The sequence below is a fragment of the Acanthochromis polyacanthus genome, chromosome 22 (genome assembly GCF_021347895.1).
Source record: "Acanthochromis polyacanthus isolate Apoly-LR-REF ecotype Palm Island chromosome 22, KAUST_Apoly_ChrSc, whole genome shotgun sequence".
Classification (NCBI taxonomy): Eukaryota; Metazoa; Chordata; class Actinopteri; family Pomacentridae; genus Acanthochromis; species Acanthochromis polyacanthus.
In genome coordinates this window covers 25,238,687-25,265,585 of record NC_067134.1, presented here as the reverse complement: position 1 = coordinate 25,265,585, position 26,899 = coordinate 25,238,687, and the positions used below count along the sequence as shown (strand labels likewise).

The window sequence follows — 26,899 nt, the reverse complement described above, 5'->3', positions numbered from 1 at the left end:
AGATTCTGGCCGAGTGGAAGCAGGACGGGGGTGAAATGAAGCGACGTGGCGTTTGGTGGGAATCTTAAAGTGTTTAATGCAAAATATCTGTATCAAAATCGTGCATGTTTCAATCAAACCACCGTTACACGTTTGGGTTTCAGTGCAGAGACTTCTAACAACGACATGTTAAAGGGTAAAACGTTTCATTAAAGCTTTTATGAGCTGCACAGAGTTGGACGAGTCACTCAGCTGGTGCGCGGATCAGGATTTCTACATTTTTATTGTCACTAATAAACTCATCTGCAATGCAATTACACACATCAGACACATCCGGATAATCAAAGGCGAGGATAGAAAAAAAACAAAACAATCCCGGTGCGACAGCAGGATGGGGAGGAAGTCCAAGCGACAAAACATCAAGGGCGAGAAGACACTTTGATGGAGAGGGTTCTTCCTTCTCCTGTTTGCCTGCTTTACCTTCCTGCTTCTGTTGTGTTCCAGCGGTGCGACTGGTCAAGGTGATCCCTCTTCAGTTCCTTCACTTTGTGCAAAATGCAAGTCAGCGCTGCGTATATATTTGATTTATATTCAACATTTGGCACTATGTTATGCTATGTATCAGTGTAATCAACTGAACTGCCCTTAATTTCTTCATAAAATAATCTCTATCATGTTACACACAGGCAGCTCCAACATTTATATACACACACACAAACGAGTCCTTCACTGTTTTATCCTCTCAGCTTTCATCGATTCGGTTGGTAGTTTAGCTCATATGGTTCTCAAATGTGGCAGCTTTGGAGCTTTTAGGGGCTACGACCTTTCAGACTGCACCTATGGCGGGGCTCTTCCGTCTCGGGTCGGGCTGCCTTCCATCTTCGTACTGATAGCGATCGGGGAACCGGTCTGGGCTGGCGTAGCGGCCGGGGCTTTGCTGCCGGTAGCCGTCGCCGTAGCGCTGCCGCCCTCTCCGGCCCACGCCAGGAGAAGGCGGGACGTCCTGCCTCACCGCCGCACGGTGCGGCTGCCCGGTGTGGGGGATGAGGGGTAGTAGCGTGGGTTGCCGGGTGCCTGCTGGGAGTGGGAGCCCGGCTGAGGAAGCGGCACTCGGCCAGGGTAGCTGGGAGCTGGAGGGTCGTGGTAGCTGCTGGGGTAGAGCGCCTGATCTCTGGGCACAGGTCTGGAGTGTGTCGGGTAATCATACGGATCCCTCCTGAAAGAGAAAGATCAGAGGTGTCAGACTGATCTTAGCTCAGGGGCCACGTTCAGCCCAATTTGATCTGAACTGTGGGCCGGACAAGTAAAATCACAGCACAATAACCAAACAATAACAACAACTCCAAATTTTTCCTTTGTTTAAATGAAAACACGTACATTCTGAAAATGTTCACATTTAAGGAATTATCTTTTTTACAAGACATTATGAACAACCTGAAGTTTCTGAAGAAAAAAAAGTCCAATTTTAGCAATATTATGCCTCAGTTTATCATTTCCACATTACAACTTAGACAGCACAGAGTGTCTGCAGACCACAACATTTAGTCACAGCTATCTGGAACCGAATGATGTAGTGTTTTACTTCATGATCAGAATTATAAAAGTCAAACAAAAACAACAAAAACAAGACAAAATATTACAAAAATGAGACCGGAAATGACAAATATGAGACAAACGACATGAAACAAAACAAAAAAGAGACTTAAAATTTGACAAAAATGTTACAAAGTAACAAAAAATTGTACACAAGCAAGACAGAAAATGTCAAAGAAAGGAACAAAACGGCAAAAACATGAGACAAATGACAAAAGTCAGACAAAAAAAGACAAAAAAGGAGCAAAAACAAGACAACATATTGCAAAAAGGAGACACAAAATGACAAAAATGAGACAAACAATGTGAAACAAAACAGAAACAGTCCAAACATTGGACACACGAGTCAAAAAATGACAAAAAAAGTAACAAAATGACAAAAAAAACTCGAGACAAAAAGGAAACACAAAAACAAGAAACAAAACGACCAAAACATGAGACATACGACAAAACTAAAAAAAATCTGACAAAAATGAGACAAACAATATGAAACAAAAAGAGACAAAACATTGGACACATGAGACAAAAAAAAAATCACAAAAAAATAACAAAATGACCAAAAAAAACTCGAGACAAAAAGAAACACCAAAACCAGAAACAAAACGACCAAAACATGAGACATACGACAAAAGTTTAAAAAAATATGACAAAAATGAGACAAACAATATGAAAAAAAGAGACAAAACATTGGACACACGAGTCAAAAAAATTACAAAAAAAGTAACAAAATGACAAAAAAAAAACTCGAGACAAAAAGGAAACACAAAAACAAGAAACAAAACGACCGAAACATGAGACATACGACAAAAGTTTAAAAAAATATGACAAAAATGAGACACAAAATGACAAAAGAACAATGAGCAATCTAGTATTTTACTTTATGATCAAAACAACTTGTCATGTTCTCAAAAATATTTTAAATTTATAGATTTTCAAACTGACAATCTGCAGTCAATGTCTTCTCTGTAATTTTTACTCTTTACAAAGTCGTCCAGCGGGCCGGATTGGACCGTCTGGAGGGCCGGTTTTGGACCGCGGGCCGCATGTTTGACACCCCGGAGAAAGACGGTTGACACGGTGACATATAGATGTACTCCTGAGCGTGTGGATGATGACAATATTTAACACTGGTTTAAACTGGTCTGGAGGAAAGGACGTGCCAGAGATTTGGCCCTCCCTCGTGGTAAGCCTCCTTCTGTTATTCAGTTTACGTGGTGAGGCTGTGGCCTTGGCAGGATCGAGTTTGTGTGGGAGGAGGTCGGGGGGGACGTGGATGGAGAGATGCCAAGAGATAACAGCAAATGCCTCGGTAAGCATATATGAGGTGGTGTGTGTGTGTTCAGCTCGTGTGTGGAGGAATGTGTGTCCCAGGAGTGTGCAATAACGAGGCAGCCAGCTGGAAGTCTCCGGTTCCCTCCCACTAGCTGTGGGTGATTAGGGCCTAAACCCCTGGGTAAGGCGACACGCGGGCCTGGGGGAGACGGAGGCAAGAGAGGCTGGAAAGGGAGAGAAAGTGAGACGGAAGGGGGGAGAGAATCAGAGACAGAGGAGAAAGGAAAAGGGAGGGCTGCTCACCTTTCATTCAGGCCCAAATGTTTTCCATCTTATGTGCTGTTTCCAGTGCTGAGTGACACACAAGTCTAGCGAGAGCGAGTAAACAAATCTAGAAGTCAGGACTTCATCGGCCGAGCTGTAAAGGAAACTCTCCTATTTTTAAAAGTGGCGAGCTGCAGGAGTCCTGTCAACATCGTACGTGAGAACTTCTGGCACTCGAGTGTCGCTGCTCAGCCTGAGACAACAAACTTCCTGTGTTCAGTCCAAACTTCATCACAAACTGCTCTACCTGTTTCTGACCACATGTGGGAAAGATCACCTTCAAACCAAATGCACAAATCTCAAGAGTCTGTCTCAGTGTGGGCGAGCTGCAGAAGTACCATCCACACAGCATATGTTTCACCTCTAGGTAAGGATTATACAACCTGTAAAGAGGTGTTCCAGCAGCAGAAATTAGCATAATGCTAGCAGCTACATGCTACAAGTTACACTACCTGGTTCTATACCGATGTTAAAAAGTTTGGGGTCACTTAGAAATGTCCTTATTTTTGAAATAAAAGCAGTTTTTGTCCAATGAAGATAACACTAAATGAATAAATGTTTAATGGAATATCTCTGTCGGGGTACAGAGGAACATTTCCAGCAACCATCGCTCCTGTGTTCTGATACTACATTGTGTTAGCCAGGAAACAACCAGGCTAAAACCAAGGCAGGCGGTTCATTTTTTACCCTTAGAACACGGGGAGTGTGCAGGATGTTAACACCACAGGAGGGTTCATAAATAAATTCCCTCTGTATATAAAATGACGTAAACAGTGAATTTCTTTGGCAACAATAATCCTGTGATCTGTACACATAGTAGGGTTTGTTTTCATGCATATGCTAAGAAATTAGTGCCAACGTTCCAGATTTCCTATAAATATTGTGGTAATATTGTTATCATGAATTCTTTAGGCCACAATAATCAGGTAGTGAACGTTTGACCCCTCCGGTGCACAAAAAACACAAAATTTAATGCAGCATTCGGCTGGCAACACTTCAAATCCCTGTATCAATCAGCAACAAAGAGCAGCAAAACACATTTCAACATTCACTTCCCACCCTTCAACAATGGCTCCCACTGTAGTTATTATACAGAAGCCTTGAGCTGAGCCTCTCCCTTGTTCTGTAATCATATCCCTGCGTCTCCTCTGTCCAGTCCCTCGAGTGGAGCTCAGCACCTGTTGACTGGCCAATTAGAATGAGTCACTCACCACAGATTAGGCAGCACACAGCCCGGTTGTGAGTGTGTGCGCCCTAGCGGGCTTCCCTTGAGGATATTCACGGACCGCGGTGACGTGAAGCTCTACATGTGTGTGTGTGTGTGTGTGTACCACATCTCGGTGTAGTGTGTTTTCTGTGTGCTGGGAGGCCTGACCACCCAAACAGGAAACACAGGTGGTCTGAGCGGTGAACAGCGCTGCCTTGTCAGTCAGCAGCAGAGCAGGAAGGACGGGAGCTGAACCCACACAGATACCAGCACCCACCCAGCTCAGATAAGGAGGAAAATGAGTGGAGGAAGCAAAAAAACAGATGAAGAAATAAGAGGCGGAAAAATAACATCTGAAATGAAGACGTGTGGAGACAGAAGTAGATGTGAAGTCTGGCTAAAAAAACGCAGATTCCTCCCTGGGAGGCTCAGCGAAGACGAGGCAGGAGTGGAAAGAGCTTGAGAGAGAAAGAGTGGTGAAGGTCAGCCTCCTCATTAATCCAGATTAAATGGTGAAGGCCACCAGGGGAGGCAGTGAGAGGGGAAGAAAGAGGAAAGGAGCGATGCATGGACAGAGGAGGGGGAACACCTGGGTCCTCAGGGCCACCCAAACACACAGGAAGCTCCACCGGCTTCCCCTTCCTTCTGTCACCACTCTCCTCTGTTTTCCCCCTTTGCGATCATCAATTTCCATATTTTCCGCTCGCATATTCATCTTTTCTTGCGCCCTACTTGCCTCTTCAACCTCTCTCCTTAATTTATTTTCATCAACTCTCCGTGCACGTTCATATTTCAGCATCTCTGTGCACTTTCACTACAAAAAGGCCAAAATCGCCACAAAAAGGACCAAAATTACCACAAAAAGGACCAAAATCACCACAAAAAGGCCAAAATCACCACAAAAAGGACCAAAATTACCACAAAAAGGACCAAAATTACCACAAAAAGGCCAAAATCGCCACAAAAACGACCAAAATCACCACAAAAAGGACCAAAATCACCACAAAAAGGCCAAAATCACCACAAAAACAACCAAAATTACCACAAAAAGGACCAAAATCACCACAAAAAGGCCAAAATCACCACAAAAACAACCAAAATTACCACAAAAAGGACCAAAATTACCACAAAAAGGCCAAAATCGCCACAAAAAGGAACAAAATTACCACAAAACAGGTGAAATTGCGACAAAAACTCAAATTTGTCAGAAAAAAATTGGAAAATTACTCCAAAAAGACCCAAAACATTCAAATATACAAGCAAAAATGTAGAAAACCACCAGAAAAATGGCCAAATTAATCATGAAAAGGACCAAAACTACCACAAAGTTGCAACAAAAATTCAAATCTGGCACAGAAAGACACAAAATAGCCACAGCAATTGTCAAAATTGCCACAAAAAGGCACAAAATCACCCCAAAGAGAGCCAAAACTGCCTTGAAAGCTTTAAATATGCCACCAAAAAGGACCAAAATTACCACAAATAGGACCAAAACCACCACAAGGAACAAAACTATCACAAAAATGACCAAAATCACCACAAAAAGGACCAAAATCACCATAAAAAGGACTAAAATTACCACAAAACAGGTAGAATTGCAACAAAAACTAAAATTCAGTCCCAAAAATTAGCAAAATTATCCCAAAAAGACCCAAAATTGACCTGAAACATTCAAATATGCCAGCAAAAATGTGGAAAATCACCACAAAAATGGACAAATTTACCACAAAAAAAGACCAAAACTAGCACAAAAAAGACCAAAATCATCACAAAAAGGACCAAAATTACCACAAAAAGGACCAAAACTACCACTAAAAGGACCAAAACCACCACAAAAATGGACAAATTTATCACAAAAAGGACCAAAATCACCACAAAAAAGTCCAAACCACCACAAGGAACAAAATTACCACAAAATCGCCACAAAAAGGACCAAAATTAACACAAAAAACACCAAAATCATCACAAAAAGACCAAAACCACCACAACAAAGATCAAAATCTCCACAAAAAGGACCAAAATCATCATAAAAAACACCAAAATCAACACAAAACAGGTGAAATTGAGACAAAAACTCCCTTCATCTCTTCTGTGATAATTTTGGAAATTCAAAAAAAACAAAACCAAACAAAAAGCATTCCTTTCCAGCCTGCTGGCTAGTGTTGGGGTTCAGGTGGTAAAATGCAGAATATTATTACTTTAAAACATTACATGAAGGCAGTCACAGCGGAGGTGTTGTGGCTAATGGCCTGACAGCCTGCAACCATTTGTATCAGTGTGTCCGGCCAAGCAGCTGGAGGATTAGAGGCTCCACGGGCCTCAGTGACCCACAGGGAGCTGCTCATCTCTGGGTCACACAGCTGGCTTCAGCCTGGTGGGGCGATGGAGCGATGAAGTGAACGAGTGTCGCCCGTACGCAGTTCTGTCGGGCTCTCCGATAACCTGAAATGTCCTCGAGCCGTGACGAAGATCCTCAATATTTGAGTTTTACATAAATTATAGAAGCGGCTCCAGTGTGTGTGTGTGTGTGTGTGTGTGTGTGTGTGTGAGCCGGAGAAGAGTGCATGGTTGTGTATTCCAACTGTCAGAATGAGATCTGTGTTTACTTGATCACTTACGTAACTCACTCAGTCAGAGAGTGTTTATGCTGCGTGGCATGTGAGGACAAAAGACGAGAGAACGGGAGGAAGAAACACGATCACACAAAAGAAACACAAAACAGAAGCTGGGTCGGCATATGACTGAGGGACTTCTGAAGTCCATGGGAGAGAGCTTTCATACATTTTTATTAAAATTAAAAAAGAAAAACTATTGTTTTTATGTTCATTATGATCGTGTCTTTACAAATTCCATAATTATTTATTGTGGAAACAATCACTTATTAATAAAAAATGACTGGATATCACTAAAATGTCAACTAAATAACCGTCCCAATTTGTTTTTGTCAGTTCGTGTCTGGTTTTTGTTGTTTTTGTCATTTTGTATCTCGTTTTTGTCATTTGTGTCTTGTTTTTGTCATTTCTTGTCTTGTTTTTGTCATTTTGTGTCACGTTTTTGTAGTTTTGCGTCTCGTTTTTGTCATTTGTGTCTTGTTTTTGTCATTTGTGTCTTGTTTTTGTCATTTCTTGTCTTGTTTTTGTCATTTTGTGTCACGTTTTTGTAGTTTTGCGTCTCGTTTTTGTCATTTGTGTCTTGTTTTTGTCATTTGTGTCTTGTTTTTGTCATTTCTTGTCTTGTTTTTGTCATTTTGTGTCACGTTTTTGTAGTTTTGCGTCTTGTTTTTGTCATTTTGTGCCCTGTTTTTGTAATTTCGTGTCTCGTTTTTGTCATTTCGTGTCCTGTTTTTGTCATTTCGTGTCTAGTTTTTGTCATTTTGTGTCTCGTTTTTGTAGTTTTGCGTCTCGTTTTTGTCATTTTGTGTCTCGTTCTTGTCAATTTGTGTCTCGTTTTTGTCACTTTGTGGCTTGGTTTTGTTGTTCTGCGTCTCGTTTTTGTCATTTGCATCTTGCTTTTGTTATTTCTTGTCCTGTTTTTGTCATTTTGTGTGTCTGTTTTGTCGTTTTGCGTCTCGTTTTTGTCATTTTGTGTCTCGTTTTTGTGATTTTGTGTCTCGTTTTTGTCACTTTGCGGCTTGGTTTTGTTGTTTTCTGTCCCATTTTGTCATTTCATGTGTCAGTTTTGTCGTTTCCTGTCTTGTTTTTGTCATTTTGTGTGTCGTTTTTGTCATTTTGTGTCTCAATGTTGTCATCTTTATGAATAACTTTCAATTTTACTCAGTTGTATATATAACATTTAGAAGAATCCTGTGGTGTTTGGTTACAGGCGGCCATGTTGATTTTAGGCCTGAAAACAGAAAAAAATGTCAACTATGATAGAAAAAGTCCCGCAATTATGTAAATATTGACCCAGCTGATACGGAGAGAAGCTGAAATGTAGATTTTAGAAGCATTCCACTTCCCTCTCCTGAGTACGGGGTGGAACATTTCCTCCCCAGCCGTTACTTCTGACTTGTTAAAAATATGCCAAACGTGGCAGATTTGTGCTGGATTAAAATGTTGTTTGCCGTCGGTAATGACAATTAATGGAGCTGCGCCAGTACCACTAATCTAGTTTGAAAGGAGCTTATGACAACAAGTGACAAGAAGACAGTAGGTGTGTTTTTATTCAGCTGCCAAGTGAGTTTCACACACACTTTTGAAATGTCAAAATAAAAAATAAAATTAAGACATCACGCACAAATTAGAGGTTTCCACGAGCGACGCTGAAACAAATAAGGGTTTGAATGAACGTCAGAAAGGGAAAATGGAACGACTGTTATTTTCTTTCTTTGTTATTTATTGTAACAGAGATATTGTACAACAGCTATTATTTATAAAGCTCCTCTGTGCCTCAGTGGGAGCGACAGAAGGTATGGCATTACTGGAAAATGTGGCGAAAAGCGAATTTACACATGACATTTGACGAAGCACAGTCGGTTCTGATCTGCTTTAAAATGAAACCAAACCATTTGTTCATCAGCAAATGCATTCCCGTCCCTGTTTATGGTGCGATTTCTTCTTCTCACGCTGCTTTTTCTGATTTAATTTCCCCGTTTTTACATCTGAAGCCACAACAGAAAGCGGAGACAGCGTAAAGAAAAGGGAGACAGAAAGATTTCCTGTGCTGGAAAAATAAAAAAAAGGCGCGCTATGTTTAGCAGGAGACGGGCAGAGAGACAGATGAGACACCCGTCTGTCCCTCTGAGGTCTATAAAGAGCAACAGTGCAAGGTGTGATGTGAACCACGGGGAAAGCTGTAATGACACGCCGACTAAAACATCTGACTCACACTCTGAGAACATCATCGCCGTGCAGCACACTCTCAGCCACCCCTCTGAGAGCAAATGATAGAGGGAATATTACAGCGATGCATGTGAATATGTGTTGGGAGTGTGTGTGATTACATCCTCAGTGGCGAAACAGGAACGTGTGACGGTCCATCTGGGACTGCGAGAGTGTGTGTTGCTGCTTCCGCCTCCTGACATGAAGAATTTGTGTGTGTGGTGGGGGGTTATCCTGCACCTGCCCCGAGGAAACGGAAGAAGGAAATTAGTAACCCCCCCTCCCGCCCCAACTCCTTATTAGACCCCCCCACACCAGCTCCCCAAATACCCCCGGACCTCATAAGTGTTTTCCACTAAACAGCTGGAAAACAACCATATGTCTCTGTCAGACGCGTTCACACACACCCTGGATGAAAAAGTATGATTAAGCTCAGAAAACAGGACTTTTGTGTCGACTTTGACATTTCTATTATTTACAAATATTACACTGCAGACCTTTAAAACTGTGTTAGATGGGAAAGATGAATTAAACTGGCAACAAGTGAGTGAGTTAAGCTACATTTTTCACCCTGAAACATTCAAATATGCCAGCAAAAACATGGAAAATCACCAGAAAAATGGTCAAATTTACCACAAAAAGGACCAAAACTACCACAAAACAGGTAAAATTGTAACAAAAACTCAAACTTGGCACAAAATAGCCACAGCAACTGCCAAAATTACCACAAAAAGACACTAAATCACCCCAGAGAGCCAAAACTACCTTCAAATATGCCACCAAAAGCATGCAAAATCACAATAAAAGGACCAAAAGTACCACAAAACAGGTGAAATTGCCACAAAAACTCAAATTGGGTGTAAAAATTTGCAAGATTACCCCAAAAAGAGCCAAAATTACCCTGGAAAAATTCAAATATGCAAGCAAAAACAAGGAAAATTACCACAAAAATGGACAAATTTACCACAAAAAGGACCAAAACTACCACAAAACATGTAAAATTGTAACAAAAACTCATACTTGGCACAAAAAACACACGAAACAGCCACAGCAACTTCCAAAATTACCACAAAAAGACACTAAATCACCCCAGAGAGCCAAAACTACCTTCAAATATGCCACCAAAAGCATGCAAAATCACCATAAAAGGACAAAAAGTACCACAAAAAGGACCAAAATTACCACAAAACAGGTGAAATTGCCACAAAAATTCAAATTAGGCATAAAAATTTGCAAAATTACCCCCAAAAAGAGCCAAAATTACCCTGGAAAAATTCAAATATGCAAGCAAAAACATGGAAAATTACCATGAAAAGTGGACAAATTTACCACGAAAAGGACCAAAACTACCACAAAACAGGTGAAATTGCAACAACAACTCAGACTTAGCACAAAAACACACGAAATAGCCACAGCAACTGCCAAAATTACCACAAAAAGACACAAAACCACCCCAAAGAGAGCCAAAACTGCCTTGAAAGGTTTAAATTTGCCACCAAAAACAGGTAAAATCACTACAAAAAGGTTCAAATTTCATACAAAATAGGTGACATTGCGACAAAAACTCAAATTCGGCCCAAAAAAATTTGCAAAATTACCCCCAAAAAGAGCCAAAATTACCCTGGAAAAATTCAAATATGTAAGCAAAAACATGGAAAATTACCATGAAAAGTGGACAAATTTACCACGAAAAGGACCAAAACTACCACAAAACAGGTGACATTGCGACAAAAACTCAAATTCGGCCCCAAAAAATTGCAAAATTACCCCAAAAAAGAGCTAAAAGAGCAGTATTTTATCGGTTTTCAAGAACGATATTGACCGATACTACATTTTTATGCCAATATCAGACCAATAATATCGGTGTGCTGATATTATCGGACATCCCTAGCTGTGTTACCTCGTGTGGCGGCAGTGACTGCAAAACCGACAGATTGAGCACCTGCTTTGGTCAACAACATCCTTTCTGTCGCTGAAATATTTCCATACAACTCATGTAGTGCCTTTTTATGCTTTCTGGAATCAAATCTTCCTCTTTAAGTGCTCCTTTCCTGTTCCTCTCATTTAGTTGTGGAGGCTGCATGTCAATAAACTCTGTGTCATGTAAATAAAGTTGCATAAAAGTATGTGTGTTTCCCAAAGCACTTGCATTGTAGATTAGTCATGGGAAATGAGAACTGTGCAGGTTTTCCTTTGCTATAAAACACCATAAAAGGCTTCAGTATGTCGTCTTTGGGTTGGTTTTCTCTTCTTCAGATTGCACCTACTGCTGCACATCACAATCCGGATTCTGAAACGGTCCATCGAGCAGCTTTACGCTCTCATGCACGTACGAGAAATTAGCGCAAACGCTCAAACTCTTAGCTGCCACAAACGCCAATTACATGACATTTGCACATCCAATTTATTTCTGCTCCGACGGCGGCGATGAAGGGAGCGTATAGATGCATATGTGGGCACATCTGCCGCTCTGTCTGCTCACCTGTGAGTCAGCTGATGACAAATAGACACGCGTTGCATGCAAAATGCATTAATTTGCTGCGCGGGAAGCAGCTGCTGCACCTCACCGCACCCACACACAGTCATTCATATGCATGTGCACACACACTTTCCTGGGTAAAACGTATAATGTGTCATAATTTGCAGAAGTAGCAGCGGTCTTCATTTACTTTACTCGATGCGTGGTTTAAGGTCTGTGTGTGATTCATTTGGCGTGTTCTCGACGGCAAGCTGCAGCATCAATTACTGCCATTAATTATTGTCAGGATTGTTTATTTAAAAGACGTAATACAGTATATTTAGCAAGTTGACATATTCATTAGCCTATGATGCATTCTCCAGATTCTCCAGATTCATCCTTGTCCACACACACACACACACACACACACACACACACACACACACACACACACACACACACACACACAAAGTCGTAGCGTTAATGGCAGAGTGCTAGCTGAGTGCTGCAGACACAGAGCAGGCCTGGATGGCTCGGCGGCAGAGGAAACCATTAGCCACTCCGGCCCTGGCTGTCGAGGCAGCTTTGCTAATCAAACCAGCCTATGTCAACAACAGCGGTGGAAATTGGCTCTCACCGAGACGCATGTGCCTCATTTAAATGGGCCCGTGTTTACACTCTCTGCTGCTACACGCTGAGCAGTGGCGGGGAATGTGTACAGTATCCGTGGCAGGTAACCGTGGGCACGACTGCAGAATGGGAGCTTTGGTTCAGAAATGAGAAGGTGAGGAGAGACGAGAGGCACCGGTGCAAACGGTCTGCATGCAAACGAAGAATAGGCGCTCTCTTCGAAAAGCTCCCAGGAACATTTAAGGCAGGGGTGTCAAACTCGTCACAGTTCAGGGGCCACATTCAGCCCAGTTTGTTCTCATGTTGGCAGGACTGGTTTTTACGTTATGATCAAACTGACAACAGTCAGATGAAAAGGACAAAAAAAACAACAAAAATAAGACAAAATGTTATGAAAATGAGACACAAGATGTCAAAAAAAATGGGACGACACGAAATGAAACAAAAAAAGACAAATTCAGAGAAACAAGTTAGAAAAAATGGATAAATGACAAAATGCGACAAAAAAAAACACAAAATGGCACGCAAAGGAACGTATAAAGCAAACAGAAAATGAGAAAAATGAGAAAAAACAAATGAGATAAAAAGGAAACACAAAACAACAAAAACAAGAAACAAAATGACAAAAGCATGAGATGACAAAAAAATCTGACAAAAAATAACAAACAAGACAAAATATTTTAAAAAATGAGACACAAAATGACAAAATTTGACAAACAACATGAAACAAAAGAGACAAAAAATTCAACAAAAACGTTACAAAGCGACAAAAAATTGACAAATAAAAAGGCAAAATACAAAATGTGAAAAACAAGAAAAATACAACAAGCGAAAGAAATAAACACAAAACGACAAAAACATAAGAAGAAAGTCAGAGAAAAAAAACAATAAACAACAAAAACAAGACAAAAAATATTACGAAAATGAGACACAAAATGTCAAAAAATGACACAAACGACACGAAATGAAACAAAAAGACAGAAAATTAGAGAAACAAGTTAGAAAAAATGCATAAATGACAAAATTCGACAAAAAAACACAAAATGGCACGCAAAGGAACGTATAAAGCAAAACAGAAAATGAGAAAAATGAGACAAAAAACACAAACGAGACAAAAAGGAAACACAAAACAACAAAAACAAGAAACAAAATGACAAAAACATGAGACGACAAAAAAAATCTGACAAAAAATAAACAAACAAGACAAAATATTAAAAAAATGAGACACAAAATGACAAAAAATTGACAAACGACACGAAACAAGAGACAAAAAAGTTATAAAGCGACAAAAAAATTGACAAATGACAAAAAGGCAAAATACAAAATGTCAAAAATAAAGCAAACACCACAAGCGAAAGAAATAAACACTAAACGACAAAAACATAAGACAAAAGTCAGAGAAAAAAAGACAATAAACAACAAAAACAAGACAAAATATTACAAAAATGATACACAAAATGAGAAAAGAACAATAAAAAATATCGTACTTTACTTTATGATCAGAACAACTTGTCATGGTCTGGAAATAATTTTAAATTTATAGCAGATAATGTCTTCTCTGCCATTTTTACGCTTTACAAAGTCGGGCCGGATTGGAGCGTCTGGAGGGCCGCTTTTGGTCCACGTGCCGCATGTTTCACATCCCTGACTTAAGGCCTCATTTGTCATTTCAGTGATGTCATGCGTGAGATGACTATCAATAACAGTTTACTGAACTATTCCACCACGATCTATTCTCATTTTATTCCACTGGTTTGATGAAATCAAGGCAATCAGCTCTGACAGCCGTCATTAGCGCAGAAGGCAAAGGTCAGGTTTACTTCTTGGACTTTACTCCAAGAACAAGAATAATGATGGAAGAGAGACGTGCCGAGGAAACAGCAACAGTTGATGACAGAAACAGATGGGATTTCTCTTTCACTAAATGCAGACATTTTCAGTTCCCAAAACTCAGATTGAATTTCTCTTTCAGCCTTGACGGTTCACAACAAGTTCTCTCTGCTGTATCTCATTCCAGGCAAAGAGGAGAGCATCTGAATTCACGGCGACTCTTTCGTCTCACACTCCTGCCCGTCCGTCGGTATTTGCGGACCGAATGTCACGCCGACTTGTACATGACAGTCTTTGTATTTCTAGCTGAGCTCACGGGGAGCGCCCAGGCCTCGGAGTGTATGTCTTTTGTTTTATTTATGCGGCGATGATTCCATTTCCCCCCCGAACGAGGTGGGGGGAAGACGGAGACGACATCCAAAGCGACGTAAGAGGGATATAAACAGGAGTGACAGAGAAATGCAGACAAAAGGATTGATGGAATCAGGGAGAAAGAGGGGAAAAGAGGAAGTACTGTAAACAGGTAGAGCCAGTGGTGCCTGAGCGGTGCATGTGATGGAGCTGCTTCAAGCCCCTTCATTTCCCACTGCTGATTCCATTACGTTCTTCCATGTCTGAGCACAAACACAGTTAGCCGGACCAACACTGCTGCCTGTGCACACCGTGGGGCCACAGAAAAGGAAAGGGTCAGGGCACCACTCGGGAAATCAAACCAAAAACAGTGCCTTCTACACTCCTGAGCTGCTTATTTACTGTTATTGCTTAACAATAAAGGGGGTCACATCAACTTTTAAAGCAATCTTCTTGATTTCTGAGCTGCTGCAGGGCAAATTGCAAAGAAAAAAGAGACGCTCCGAGCTCTCCAGAACCCCGAGAAATGAAACGACTCGCAGAGACAATAACTTTAACTGAGTTGGATGAGTTTAACGCGAGTCATTCGACAGCTGGACAGCATTGGGTGGGAAACAGTTGATCACTTATGAAGCTGTGAGAAGCAGGATCGGGCTTTAATAAAGACGAGCGCAGAAAAGATGTGATTTCTCCACCTTGAAAACGGCATCGGAATTCATCGAGAGCTCCCAGATACAGGCCCTAACAATATCACCATAACACAGCTGACTGGTATCATAGTTGACATTTTTGCTCATACGGTTATTTAGTTGACATTTAGTGACATCCAGTCATTTTTATTAAAAACTGAGACGTAAAATAACAAAACAAGATGTAAAATGACAAAAACAAGACACAAAATGTCAAGAACAAGACAGAAAACGACAAAACCGAGACACAAATGACAAAACGAGACACAAAATGACAAAAACAAGACACAAAATGACAAAAACAAGAGAGAAAACTAAGAATCCGAGACACAGAATGACAAAACAAGACAGAAAACTAAGAAAACGAGACAGAAAATGACAAAACGAGACACAAAATCACAAAAATGGGACACAAAATGCTAAAAATGAGACATGAAATAACAAAATCAAGACATAAATGACAAAAACAAGACAGAAAACTAAGAACCGAAAAACAAAATGCCAAAACAGGACACAAAATGCTAAAATGAGACACGGAATGACAAAATCGAAACACAAACGACGAAAACAAGACAGAAAATGCCAAAACAGACACAAAATGATAAAACAAGATGCAAATGACAAAAATGAGACACAAAATGACAAAAACGAGACACAAAATGACAAAAATGAGACACAAAATGACAAAAATGAGACACAAAATGACAAAAACGAGACACAAAATGACAAAAATGAGACACAAAATGATAAAAGCGACACACAAAACGCCAAAACCGAGACACAAAATGACAGAAACAAGACACAAACATGGCAGAAATATGACGCAAAATGACAGAAGTGAGACATGAAATAACAACTGAGACACAAAATGACAAAAACGAGACACAAAATGATAAAATGAGACATGAAATGACAAAATTGAGACACAAAATGACAAAACCAAGACACAAAACGACAATACCGAGACACAAAACGACAAAATGAGACAAAATGAGACAAAATGTACAAACAAGACACAAAATGACAAAAACGAGACACAAAATGATAAAAGCGACACAGAAAACGCCAAAACCGAGACACAAAATGACAGAAACAAGACACAAACATGACAGAAATATGACGCAAAATGACAGAAGTGAGACATGAAATAACAAAACTGAGACACAAAATGACAAAAATGAGACACAAAATGATAAAATGAGACATGAAATGACAAAATCAAGACACAAAATGACAAAAACAAGACAGAAAACAATACCGAGACAAAAAATGACAAAATGAAACACAAAATGACAAAAACGAGACACAAAATGACAAAAGTGAGGCATGAAATAACAAAATCGAGACACAAAACGACAAAAACTAGACATGAAATTGCAAAACCAAAACCCAAAATGATATAATTTACTGATATCCAGTCATTTTTTATTAACAAGTCATTGTTAAAAATGTATGCAAGATATATCTCATGAATTCCCTCTATTATATATTGACCCAGCTGCTTTGATGTAAAGACAGCCAGCCGTACTTCATCTCCTCTGTTCGGTGAGTGGTAGAGAGCAGCAGCAGCACATTAGCTGGCAGAGACATGAGCGAGCTGAAGATACGATTCCTCCGCTGACCTTCAAAACGGTATCGGAATTCATTGAGAGCTCCCAAATACAGGCCCTAACAATATCACCGCACTGATGTGATAACAGACCTCTGCAATAAAGACGGCACACCGACTGCGCGAGGTAAATTTGTGAGCCTATTTCCATTGGACAGAGTAAGACAGTGGAGCAGAACCGAATGAACAGAGACGAGAATTTTAGAGGAGCTTTTCATTTTAATATTCTTCTCATCTTCCCTTATTTATTCATTGTATTCTAATCAACAGATTGCGCTTACGGGGAAGGGGGAAAAGTAATTTATTCCTCTCTATTCTACGCTGCTAGGTGTGTCCAGGCTGGATGTAGCTCATTAGGGCCTGAGCCGACACAACCGGGGTGAAAAGGTTCGTGTGCCGAGGCGTGGCGGGGAAAGCCAAGTGGCTGGAAGTCGGGGAAGAGCGCCTGTGCACTTTTCGGGAAGGGCAGTTGAGAGTCCTTAAGGGACACTTTCGCACATGCCAGAGGATACTCGACATGCTGAGGACTATCAAGAAGTTGCCCTCTGTTTTTTGGAGGAGGGGGCGCAGAGTGCTTGATAAGAGCTCAGAGTATTCAGTCACTCGTCAAACGGCAAACATGAGAAGCTCCTCAGAACGACTGACTGCAAACACGCATGCTGAATGATGCATTGTTGCTAACTTATCAGTTTTGTTGTGAGATTTAGCAACACCTACAGCGTTTTTTTTGACAAATCTTAGCTGGGTCAATACATAATTGCGGGACTTTTTGCAACATAGTTGACATTTTTGCTCGTACGGTTATTTAGTTGAAATTTTAGTCATATCCTGTCATTTTTTAATTAAAAACTGAGACACAAAATGACATAAACGAGACACAAAATGGCAAAATGAGACACCCATATGACAAAAACAAGACAGAAAACGACAAAACTGAGACACAAAATGACAAAAGTGAGACATGAAATAACAAAATCGAGATACACAATGACAAAATGAGACAGAAAACAACAAAACCGAGACAGAAAACGACAAAATGAGACGCAAAATGACAAAAATGAGACACCCATATGACAAAAACAAGACAGAAAACGACAAAACTGAGACACAAAATGACAAAAGTGAGACATGAAATAACAAAATCGAGACACAAAATGACAAAAACCAGACAGACAATGACAAAACCGAGACACAAAATGACAAAAACCAGACAGGAAATGACAAAACCGAGACACAAAATGACAAAAGTGAGACATGAAATAACAAAATCGAGACACAAAATGACAAAAACAAGACAGACAACGACAAAACTGAGACACAAAATGACAAAAACCAGACAGGAAATGACAAAACCGAGACACAAAATGACAAAAATGAGACAGAAAACAACAAAACTGAGACACAAAATGACAAAAATTAGACCGAAAACAACAAAACCGAGACACAAAATGACAAAATTGAGACACAAAATTTCAAAATTGAGACACAAAATGACAAAGACATGACAGAAAACTACAAAACCGAGATGCAAAATGACAAAAATGAGACACGACAAAACAAAATCGAGACACAAAATGACAAAATTGAGACACAAAATTTCAAAATCGAGACACAAAATGACAAAGACATGACAGAAAACTACAAAACCGAGACGCGAAATGACAAAAATGAGACACGACAAAACAAAATCGAGACACAAAATGACAAAAACAGGACAGAAAATGACAAAACCAAGACACAAAATGACAAAAACGAGACACGAAATGACAAAATCGATACACAAAAATGTGGAGCAGGTCATGTGATCTGGAATTAACACACTTCCTTGAGAGGTGTATTTGTAACGGGTAACTTAATTGAAAGTGACAACTCGGACACGGATACAAATTGTTCTTTTCCATATAAAATTTGATACATTGCCAAAAAAGAAGCATCTGTCATGATTATCTCAACTTAATAAAAAGAACACAGAACTAGTTTTGAATCAGCTCATTTTATCATCGTTTAGCTAATTAGAAGGTGGTTGTTACTAAATTAGGACGGTTATTTAGTTGACATTTCAGTGATATCCAGTCATTTTTATGAACGAGTGATTGTTAAAAATGTGTGCAAGATTTATCCCATGCACTTCAAAAGTCCCTCAGTTACATATTGAGCCAGCTACTTTCTTTTAAAGATACTAAAACACGAGTACGAGACGCTGCTTGCCCACCACAGCCAAACTATCTGTGCATCTCCTCTGCTCGGTGAGTGACAGAGAGCAGCAGCACATTCAGCTGACAAAGACATGAGCGAGCTGCTCTTGTGTAAATACTGTTATCCAGGCGGAGGCTGTGCGCTCTGTGAGGAAAGAAGGACTTTCTGTTGCCTTCAGCTTTCTCTCTGAGTGATCATTTTGCATGTAAATATAGCTGAACTCTCAGCACAGATGCCGTCTTTCACTCGTGTGTGCGGCGAGTTTGTCAGACGATGTCGAAATCAGGATTTTAGCAGTAAAAGCAGCAGCTTGGAAATGACTGCTGGTTAACATGCTGTCTTAATGTGCTCTGTTTCAGTCACTATTTCATACTCGTTCCACTGGCTGACATCAGAAACAGATAAATGCATGAATGAGGACAGCTTTATTGAGATTCGCCTGGATTAAAATACAGTATTTTTGAGCACAGAGAGCAGGAGAGAAGTGGAACAGATGTAAAGGGCTGAATCTGGGCAAACTGCAAATGCAACACACTGATGTCATCAAGCAATATTTAGCTAGTTTTTAGCTATTTTCCATTGAGAGTACACAGGGTCCTTGACTTATGTCAGAGTTCCGTTCCTGCCGATTGATGCGAGTCGATTTTCACCATAAGTCGGAACTCAGGTGAAAATGTGAACGAAGTCATAACTTGCATCACGATATTGATGAGTTCTTCATAAAAGTCATTAATAGCAATGACTTCCATGCATGTATGAATCACTTCACGAGAAGACAACAGAATATGTTCCACTGTTTTTACAACTGGATCTACTAATGCAGATGTTTGTCGTTGTTTCTGACCGTTTTATTTAATGTTATTTCACTTCCATGGTGTGTTGTCCTTAAGGCAGGGTTATTGATGTACTTCTATTTTGAAAAAGCCTTTTTTTTAGTTGTCTGTTGACAGTTGTCACTTCCTGTCCATTATTTTGATGTTTAACTTTACACACGTATGCACTTCTTTGCATGGGCGGCTCACATGGACTCACTGGTTCAGTTAAAGGGATGCATTTACATACATTTATGTTGTTTTTTTCTGTTTTTGTTGCAGTTTTCGCTCTGTTTGTAATGTGTATCAAGAGCCACAGTAAAGAAGTCAAGTTTGCTTCGACTCATGATTCATTTTGCAAGCAGACATTTAACAAGTTGGATGGAGATGGCTTTCCGTTTCTTTGAAGCATCAGAAGAGTCTGACTTGCGCTTGGAAGCCATAATGAAGGGCAAAAAGTTAGCGAATGCAGCACATTCCAAGATGGCGTACAATCGGTGAATGTAAACAAAGCCGTCTTAAAGCACTACGTGACAAAGTACTGGTCCGCTCTGCTCGCCAACTAGTTCCACGTGACCAGTTCCAACGTAACAGTGAAACGCCGTAGGTCGAGGACTTCGTAAACTGAGGACCTGCTGTAGCTTGCAACACTAAAAAGATGTGCTCATTAGAAGCCTTAAAAAAGCCTTAGTGGTAGAGGTGCATATCACATTTACTGTGTATCATTTCCCATCTCTCTCCACTATCTCTCTTTAAATAAAAGCACAAAAACTCTGCTTGCACCCTTGGGAACCAGAAACCGACTGGACCTGTGAGGACCTTTGCCCCTCCTTGTGTCTGCCTCAGCGTGTCGCCTCCATTGTTCTGATGTGACAGCAGCTTCAGGAGGCCGGCATGGTCCCTGGTTTGAGCTCTGTTCTCGCTGCCTCACTGGCCATCAGCTGCACATTAATCAGCCAATTATCGGATCCGGCCAGCAACGTTGCCGCGCCAACCTGGCCCCCTAATCCAATCACCTTGGGGGAGTGGGTCAAGGGGTGCTCTGATTGGATAACCCGGGGCCGGGTCGCCGCGCCCGTGACCCGCTGCTTTGAATTGGTAATGATGTTAATATTCTCCATATGGCTGTGTGTGTGTGTGCATTTGTCTGTCCCAAAGCGTGGAGCCTAACCGGAGGCTGAGCTGCACCCCAGAGTTAATGGCCGGTGGAGAGGCAGGCAAGAGCCAAAGTAGCACTATCACCCTCCCTGGGGCAAACCTCTCCACGCTGCCACTTCCAGCCCCTCCGTCCAAATCCTCTTTCCCAGACTTGAGCTCCTCTTGTTGGCTGCCGTTGCTGCAGCTCTCAGCACCGTGTCCCAGGCCGAGGTCCGCTCTCTTTCCATCAGCCTTGCTACTTTGGCATCCTTCTGCTCCAAAAGAAACTCTTGATTTGAGAAGTGGGAATAGGCAGTCAGGCCTGGGTAAAATGAGCGTACAATCTGGGCTGCCGTAATGGAATACGATTTTCCAATACAAAATCAAGTAAGTAGGTAAGAGGGCACGCTCTGAGCTGCTGGTGTGTTTTTGTTTGATTGGGAAAAGTGGAAAATATTGCATTCCTTGAACCAGTGGGAGTAAAACTCCACTCACACTCAGATAGACATTAACCCTCCTGTTGTCTTCATTTACGGCCACCAAAAAGTATTGTTGCCTTGTCTGAAAAAAGTCCAAAAATTCACCAAAAAAATTCACCAAATTTCTGAAAATTTGCAAAACCTTCAGGAAGAAAACTCCAATAATTCTTTAAAAGCTTCCCTTAAAAGTTTTATTTAAAAAAAAAAAAATCCCCCAAATTTGTCAAGAAAATTATCGTAAATATATATATTTTTTTAAATTAGTGAAAATATTCCAAAAAAATCCTAAAAATATCTAAAGTGATTGCATTTATATCAGCAAAGCTAATATTTTCTTAAGAACATTGACAAAAGAATCAACCAAAATCCAGTGAAATTCGCATTTCTTTTTTTCCACCAAAAATATTGTTTCCTTGTCTGAAAAAAATTCAGCAAAAAAAATCCCCAAATTTTGGAAAATTTGCAAAAGTTTCAGGAAGAAAATTCCAATAATTCCTTAAAAATTTGCCTTAAAAGTTTTATTTAAAAAAAAATACCCCAAATTGGGCAAGAAAATTCTTGTAAATATTTTCAAAAAACAGTAAAAATCCTACAAAAATTATTAAAAATATCTAAAGTGATTTTATATATATATATATATATATATATATATATATATATATATATATATATGTATATATATCAGTAAAACTTCTAATATCTTCTTCAAGAACATTCACAAAAAAATCAAACAAAATCCAGCAAAATTCACTGGATTTTGGTTGATTTTTTTGTCAATGTTCTTAAGAGACATTTTCCCAAAAATGTTGAAAATGTGGACATCAGAAGTTTCCCCGTGAAAATATATTTTTTTCCCACACTTTCAAACTTCAAAACGGGTCAATTTGACCCGCAGGACGACACGAGGGTTGATAAACCACACTTTAAAGGGGAAAACTATTAGCGATTAGCAAGAGACTACCGACAGTGAAATATTCAAATGTCTGCCTGAACACCTTGTTTCTGCCTCATTTCTGTCCTCATCATTCTGACTCAAACCTCCCCTCTCCATTCCCTCCATAAGCTCCCATCTGTGAGATGCTTTGCCACATCTCCTGTACTATCCATGCACACACACACACACACACACACCATGCAAACACACACACACACACACCATGCAAACACACACACACTCACCTCCTTCACTCCCACCCCTCCAGCTGCAGCCCCAGCCGGCTCCACACAAAGGCAGGCCAAATGTATGCTAATGAGAGCCAGGCCAATGGTGGAGCCGCACTCATTTTGAGAGGAAATGGCTTTCAATAATGGCGGCCCCCGGGGGGATTTTGCACAAAGTTCAGCTCCACTTTGAAAAATGCATTCAATTCACTGCTCTGTCTGCTCTCTCTTTTTCCTCCTGTTTTTCCCCTCTTGATGAAGAAAAAAAAAAAAAATTCCCGGAATACATTTGGTCCCCTCCCCTCCGCTCGCCTCTGTATTTACGCCAGAGAGAGTCAGAGGAGGTTTTTGGGGGGACTGAGGAGTCTTGATTTATCTTTACAGAAACAAGAACACAAACATGAGTGGAAATACTGTGTACAAACTCTTCCTCTCTGCCTTTTGCTTTTTCCTTTTTGGCTCCTCTGCTGTCCCCAGAAGCCTGGTTACTGTACGCATTTCAAGTGGATGGGATCCTATGGGTGCCGGGCCTAAAAATACTTCAAAGAGGAGCTGAACAATAGTTAAATAACAGGGAGGAGAACTGTGGAGGTAATGAACATAATGTGAACCTCACTTGTTATCTTCACGTCTCATCGTATGTGTCGGAGAATCTGACGGCTTTAAAACGTTTGTGGTGTTATTATTTATGCACTTAAAAGCACAGCTTAAGCATTAGAACAACACTGGAAATAAGGATGGAGTGAAATGTCAGAAAACAGAAAGAAAGCGTGATTTCCCTGAGCTAAAGAGGACAAATTCATGACAGAATAATTTAAATAAATAAAATGATTCCTATGGGCTTTTTAAAGGTAATTCCACTACTTTTACTTTAAATCTCTTGTGTTGATCTTTATAAAGGCTAACTATACATGATATGATGGGTTTTTTCCAGAAAATACTTGATGTGAAGATACTTGCACACCTGCTTATATCGAGGAAAAAAAACATATAATGCAGTTGTGATGTTTTTTCCATGAACTGCAGCGTAAAAATGCTGACAGTAACTCTTATCTTTCTGCAGTTGTATTTGAGAGACTGTCTGGAATCTGGCAATATCAGAACCCGGATGATGGGATATCTTCTGACTTACAAGCTGGGAAAAATGTGTGCTTGGTGCCTAACGGAAATGAATGTTATTATCCCTGTAAAACCCACCATTGCAGAAATATAACATCAGCTTTATACATGTATATATTCATTTTTTTGTATTTATTTTTTGCTCATTTTCTTCTATATTTGGGTTTATATATTGCCATTATTATAATTTGTATTTATTTTTTGTTATTTTTTTCTATATTTGGATTTATATATTGTCATTATTATAATTTGTATTATTTTTTGTTATTTTTTTCTATATTTGGGTTTATATATTGCCATTATTATAATTTGTATTTATTTTTTGCTATTTATTTCTATGTTTGGGTTTATATATTGTCATCATTATAATTTTTATTTTTACTTTTGCTCATTTTTTGAATTTTACAAGAAAACTTGAAATAAGTTTAACCCTCCTGTCGTCCGGTGGGTCAAATTGACCTGGTTTAAAGTTTAAAAATTGGAAAAAATATATATTTCCACAGTGAAACTTCTGATTTCCACATTTTCAAAATTTTTGGGAAATCTTTGAACATACTTTGGTGGAAAAAAAAGAAATGTTAAAAATGTTTCTTAAGAAAATTCACAAAAAAATCAACCAAAATCCAGCGAAATTCTCTGGATTTTGGTTGATTTTTTGTGTGAATGTTCTTAAAGAAAATATCGGAAGTTTTACTGATATATATGTAATCACTTTAGATAATTTTAGGATTTTTTTGGGAAAATGTTCACATTTTTTGAAAAGAATTTTCTTGTCAAAGTTGTTTTTTTTTTTTTAAATAGAACTTTTAAGAAATTATTGGAATTGTCTTCATGAAGGTTTGCATTTTGGACATTTTCAGAAATTTGGGGATTTTTTTTTGCTGATTTTTTTGGATTTTTTTCAGACAAGGAAAGAATATTTTTGGTGCCCATAAATGAAGAAAGCAGGAGGGTTAATACATCTCATATTAGGAGGTTACACGAAAGCAAAAATCTATTTTTGAGTGGAAAACTGTTTTTTTTAAGCATATCTGGCTTATTTTAAGACACCTAAGCTTGACAATCCTGTTAAAATAGAGCTTAAAATAAGTTTTCCAGCTAATTTTGAGATCTCAACATTCTAAATATCACATCTTATTTTAAGAAATCTTACGCAGCGATTTTTCACTTCTTCTATTGGCAGATTTTTTCGCTTATTTCAAGGTAGAAGTTCCATGAAATAATTTTTTTTCTTGTTTTGAGAGGGGCATTTTTTTTTCCAGTGTATTAAACTATCTCTGTAATGATGAGCAATTCAAACAAGAGTAATGAGTTCGTATGTGGATGCACACCACTACGCAGGTTGGAACTGATTAAATTTGCTGTAAATTGAAAACTATTTTTTATCTCTGACAAGCAGCTAGCGTCGTTGGAGAGGTCAGGTGGTGCAGTTTCATCTGATTTGCGCCACACCTCACTGCAACACGAGCAACTCATCCAAGAAGAGGGAATCTAGAGGCTGATGTCAAAATGGCAAAACCAAACCAGGGTAACATCTACCCAACAACAGCAAATAGAATGAGAGTTGCTCTTCAGTAGTATCTTATCCCATTAAAAATGTCATCTCAGGAGTAAAATGGCAGTCTAAGTGGGAGTGAGAGCTGCCAAAGGTCATCCAGATCTCCTTTATCCTGCTGGTTTGGCGTCCACGGCTACAGTCGGCTAACCCAACCGTCCCTCTGCTGCCTGCTCGTGTCCTTCCTTCTCTCTTCCACATCCTCGGTGTGTCTCGTCCCCCCCCTGAGCTCGGCGCTCCCTGGTGCCTGTCATATCAGGAGGGGCAATAACCCGTGAAATGACTGTTCTCTTTTCCTCCTCTCCATCCCGGTGTCCCCCTCTTTCCCCTCATTCTCCCCCTCTCGCTTTCCTCGCGCCACGCTCCACTTAGCCGCCGGGCCGCCAGCGTCACAAAGACGAACGGCGAATATTCTGCCGTGATTCGACCGGTGTGAGCGTGCATAATGTGACAGGAGAACAGCTAAACAAACAGAAGTAAAGTGCAGTTCCATTAAACCCACACTAGAGGTTATACATCCTTCAGAAGAGCAAACCATCCTCCGTGCGTGTGCCATCCTCCTGCCTGCGCCCTGCTCTCTGGAGAGCTGATCAGTCCTATTCCTGGGATGAGTAGACACTCCCAAGGCAAACACTCCAGATTTAATTATAAGCTCCAAAGAGGATTAGTCTGTGTGTGTGTGAGTGAGAGGGGGGAAGACACAAAGGGAGGGAGTGGCAAGAAGTTATCCCTTCATTTCCTGCTTTAGAGGGGAAAAAAAACACCCACAGAGCGGACTCACCTGGGCTGAGCGCCGTAATGTCGGTCCACCTCTTCGTACCGGGGCTCGGGGCGAGACTCGGCTCCTCTGGGTGCCATCTGTGAGGAAAAACAGGACAAGCAATGTCAGTATTTACACTGTGAAGGTGCCATGTTTAAACAGTCGAAACGCCTTTAACACGGCCTGAACCCACGACTCCTTAATCCTCATGTCGTCCTGCGGGTCAAATTGACCCGTTTAAGTTAGAAAATGTGAAAAAAAAACATATTTTCACACTGAAACTTCTGATGTCCACATTTTCAACATATTTGGGAAATTTTAGAACATTTTGTGGTGGAAAAAAGAAATGTTAAAAATGTTTCTGAAGAACATTCACAAAAAAAAAAAAAATCCAGCGAATTTCGCTGGATTTTGGTTGATTTTTTTGTGATTGTTCTTAAGAAAATATGAGAAGTTTCACTGATATTTATGCAATCACTTTAGATATTTTTAGCATTTCTTTGAAGATTTTTTCTCATTTTTTGAAAATATTTACAAGGATTTTTTGCCACATTTGTTTTTTTTAAATAAAACTTTTAAGAGAAACTTTTAAGAAATTATTGGAATTTTCGTCCTGAAGGTTTTGCAAATTTTCCAAAAATTTGGGGAACTTCTTTTCTGAAATTTTTGGATTTTTTTTCAGACAAGAAAACAATATTTTTTGGTGCCTGTAAATGGTTTAAAGAAAATAAAAGTTTTACTGATATATATGTGATCACTTCAGATATTTTTAGGATTTTTTGGGAAGATTTTTACAAATTTTTTGAAAATATTTACAAGAATTTTCTTGCCAAATTTGGGGGATTTTAAAAAAGCAATTATTGCAATTTTCTTCCTGAAGGTTTTGCAATTTCTTTTTAGAAATTTGGGGATTTTTTT

The 26,899-nt window shown here is 39.8% G+C and overlaps 1 protein-coding gene across 1 annotated transcript in view; it reads right to left on the bottom strand.

Moving 5' to 3' along the window:
- Window positions 1-243: 243 nt before the first annotated feature.
- The window catches only part of pard3ba (par-3 family cell polarity regulator beta a), a 261,589-nt gene continuing 234,933 nt past the window's right edge, over window positions 244-26,899 (bottom strand). Inside the window, 3 exon segments of the mRNA XM_051942372.1 lie at window positions 244-1,018; window positions 1,021-1,195; window positions 26,003-26,079. Of these exon segments, the coding sequence (XP_051798332.1) occupies window positions 806-1,018; window positions 1,021-1,195; window positions 26,003-26,079 (465 nt within the window). The 3' untranslated portion in view covers window positions 244-805.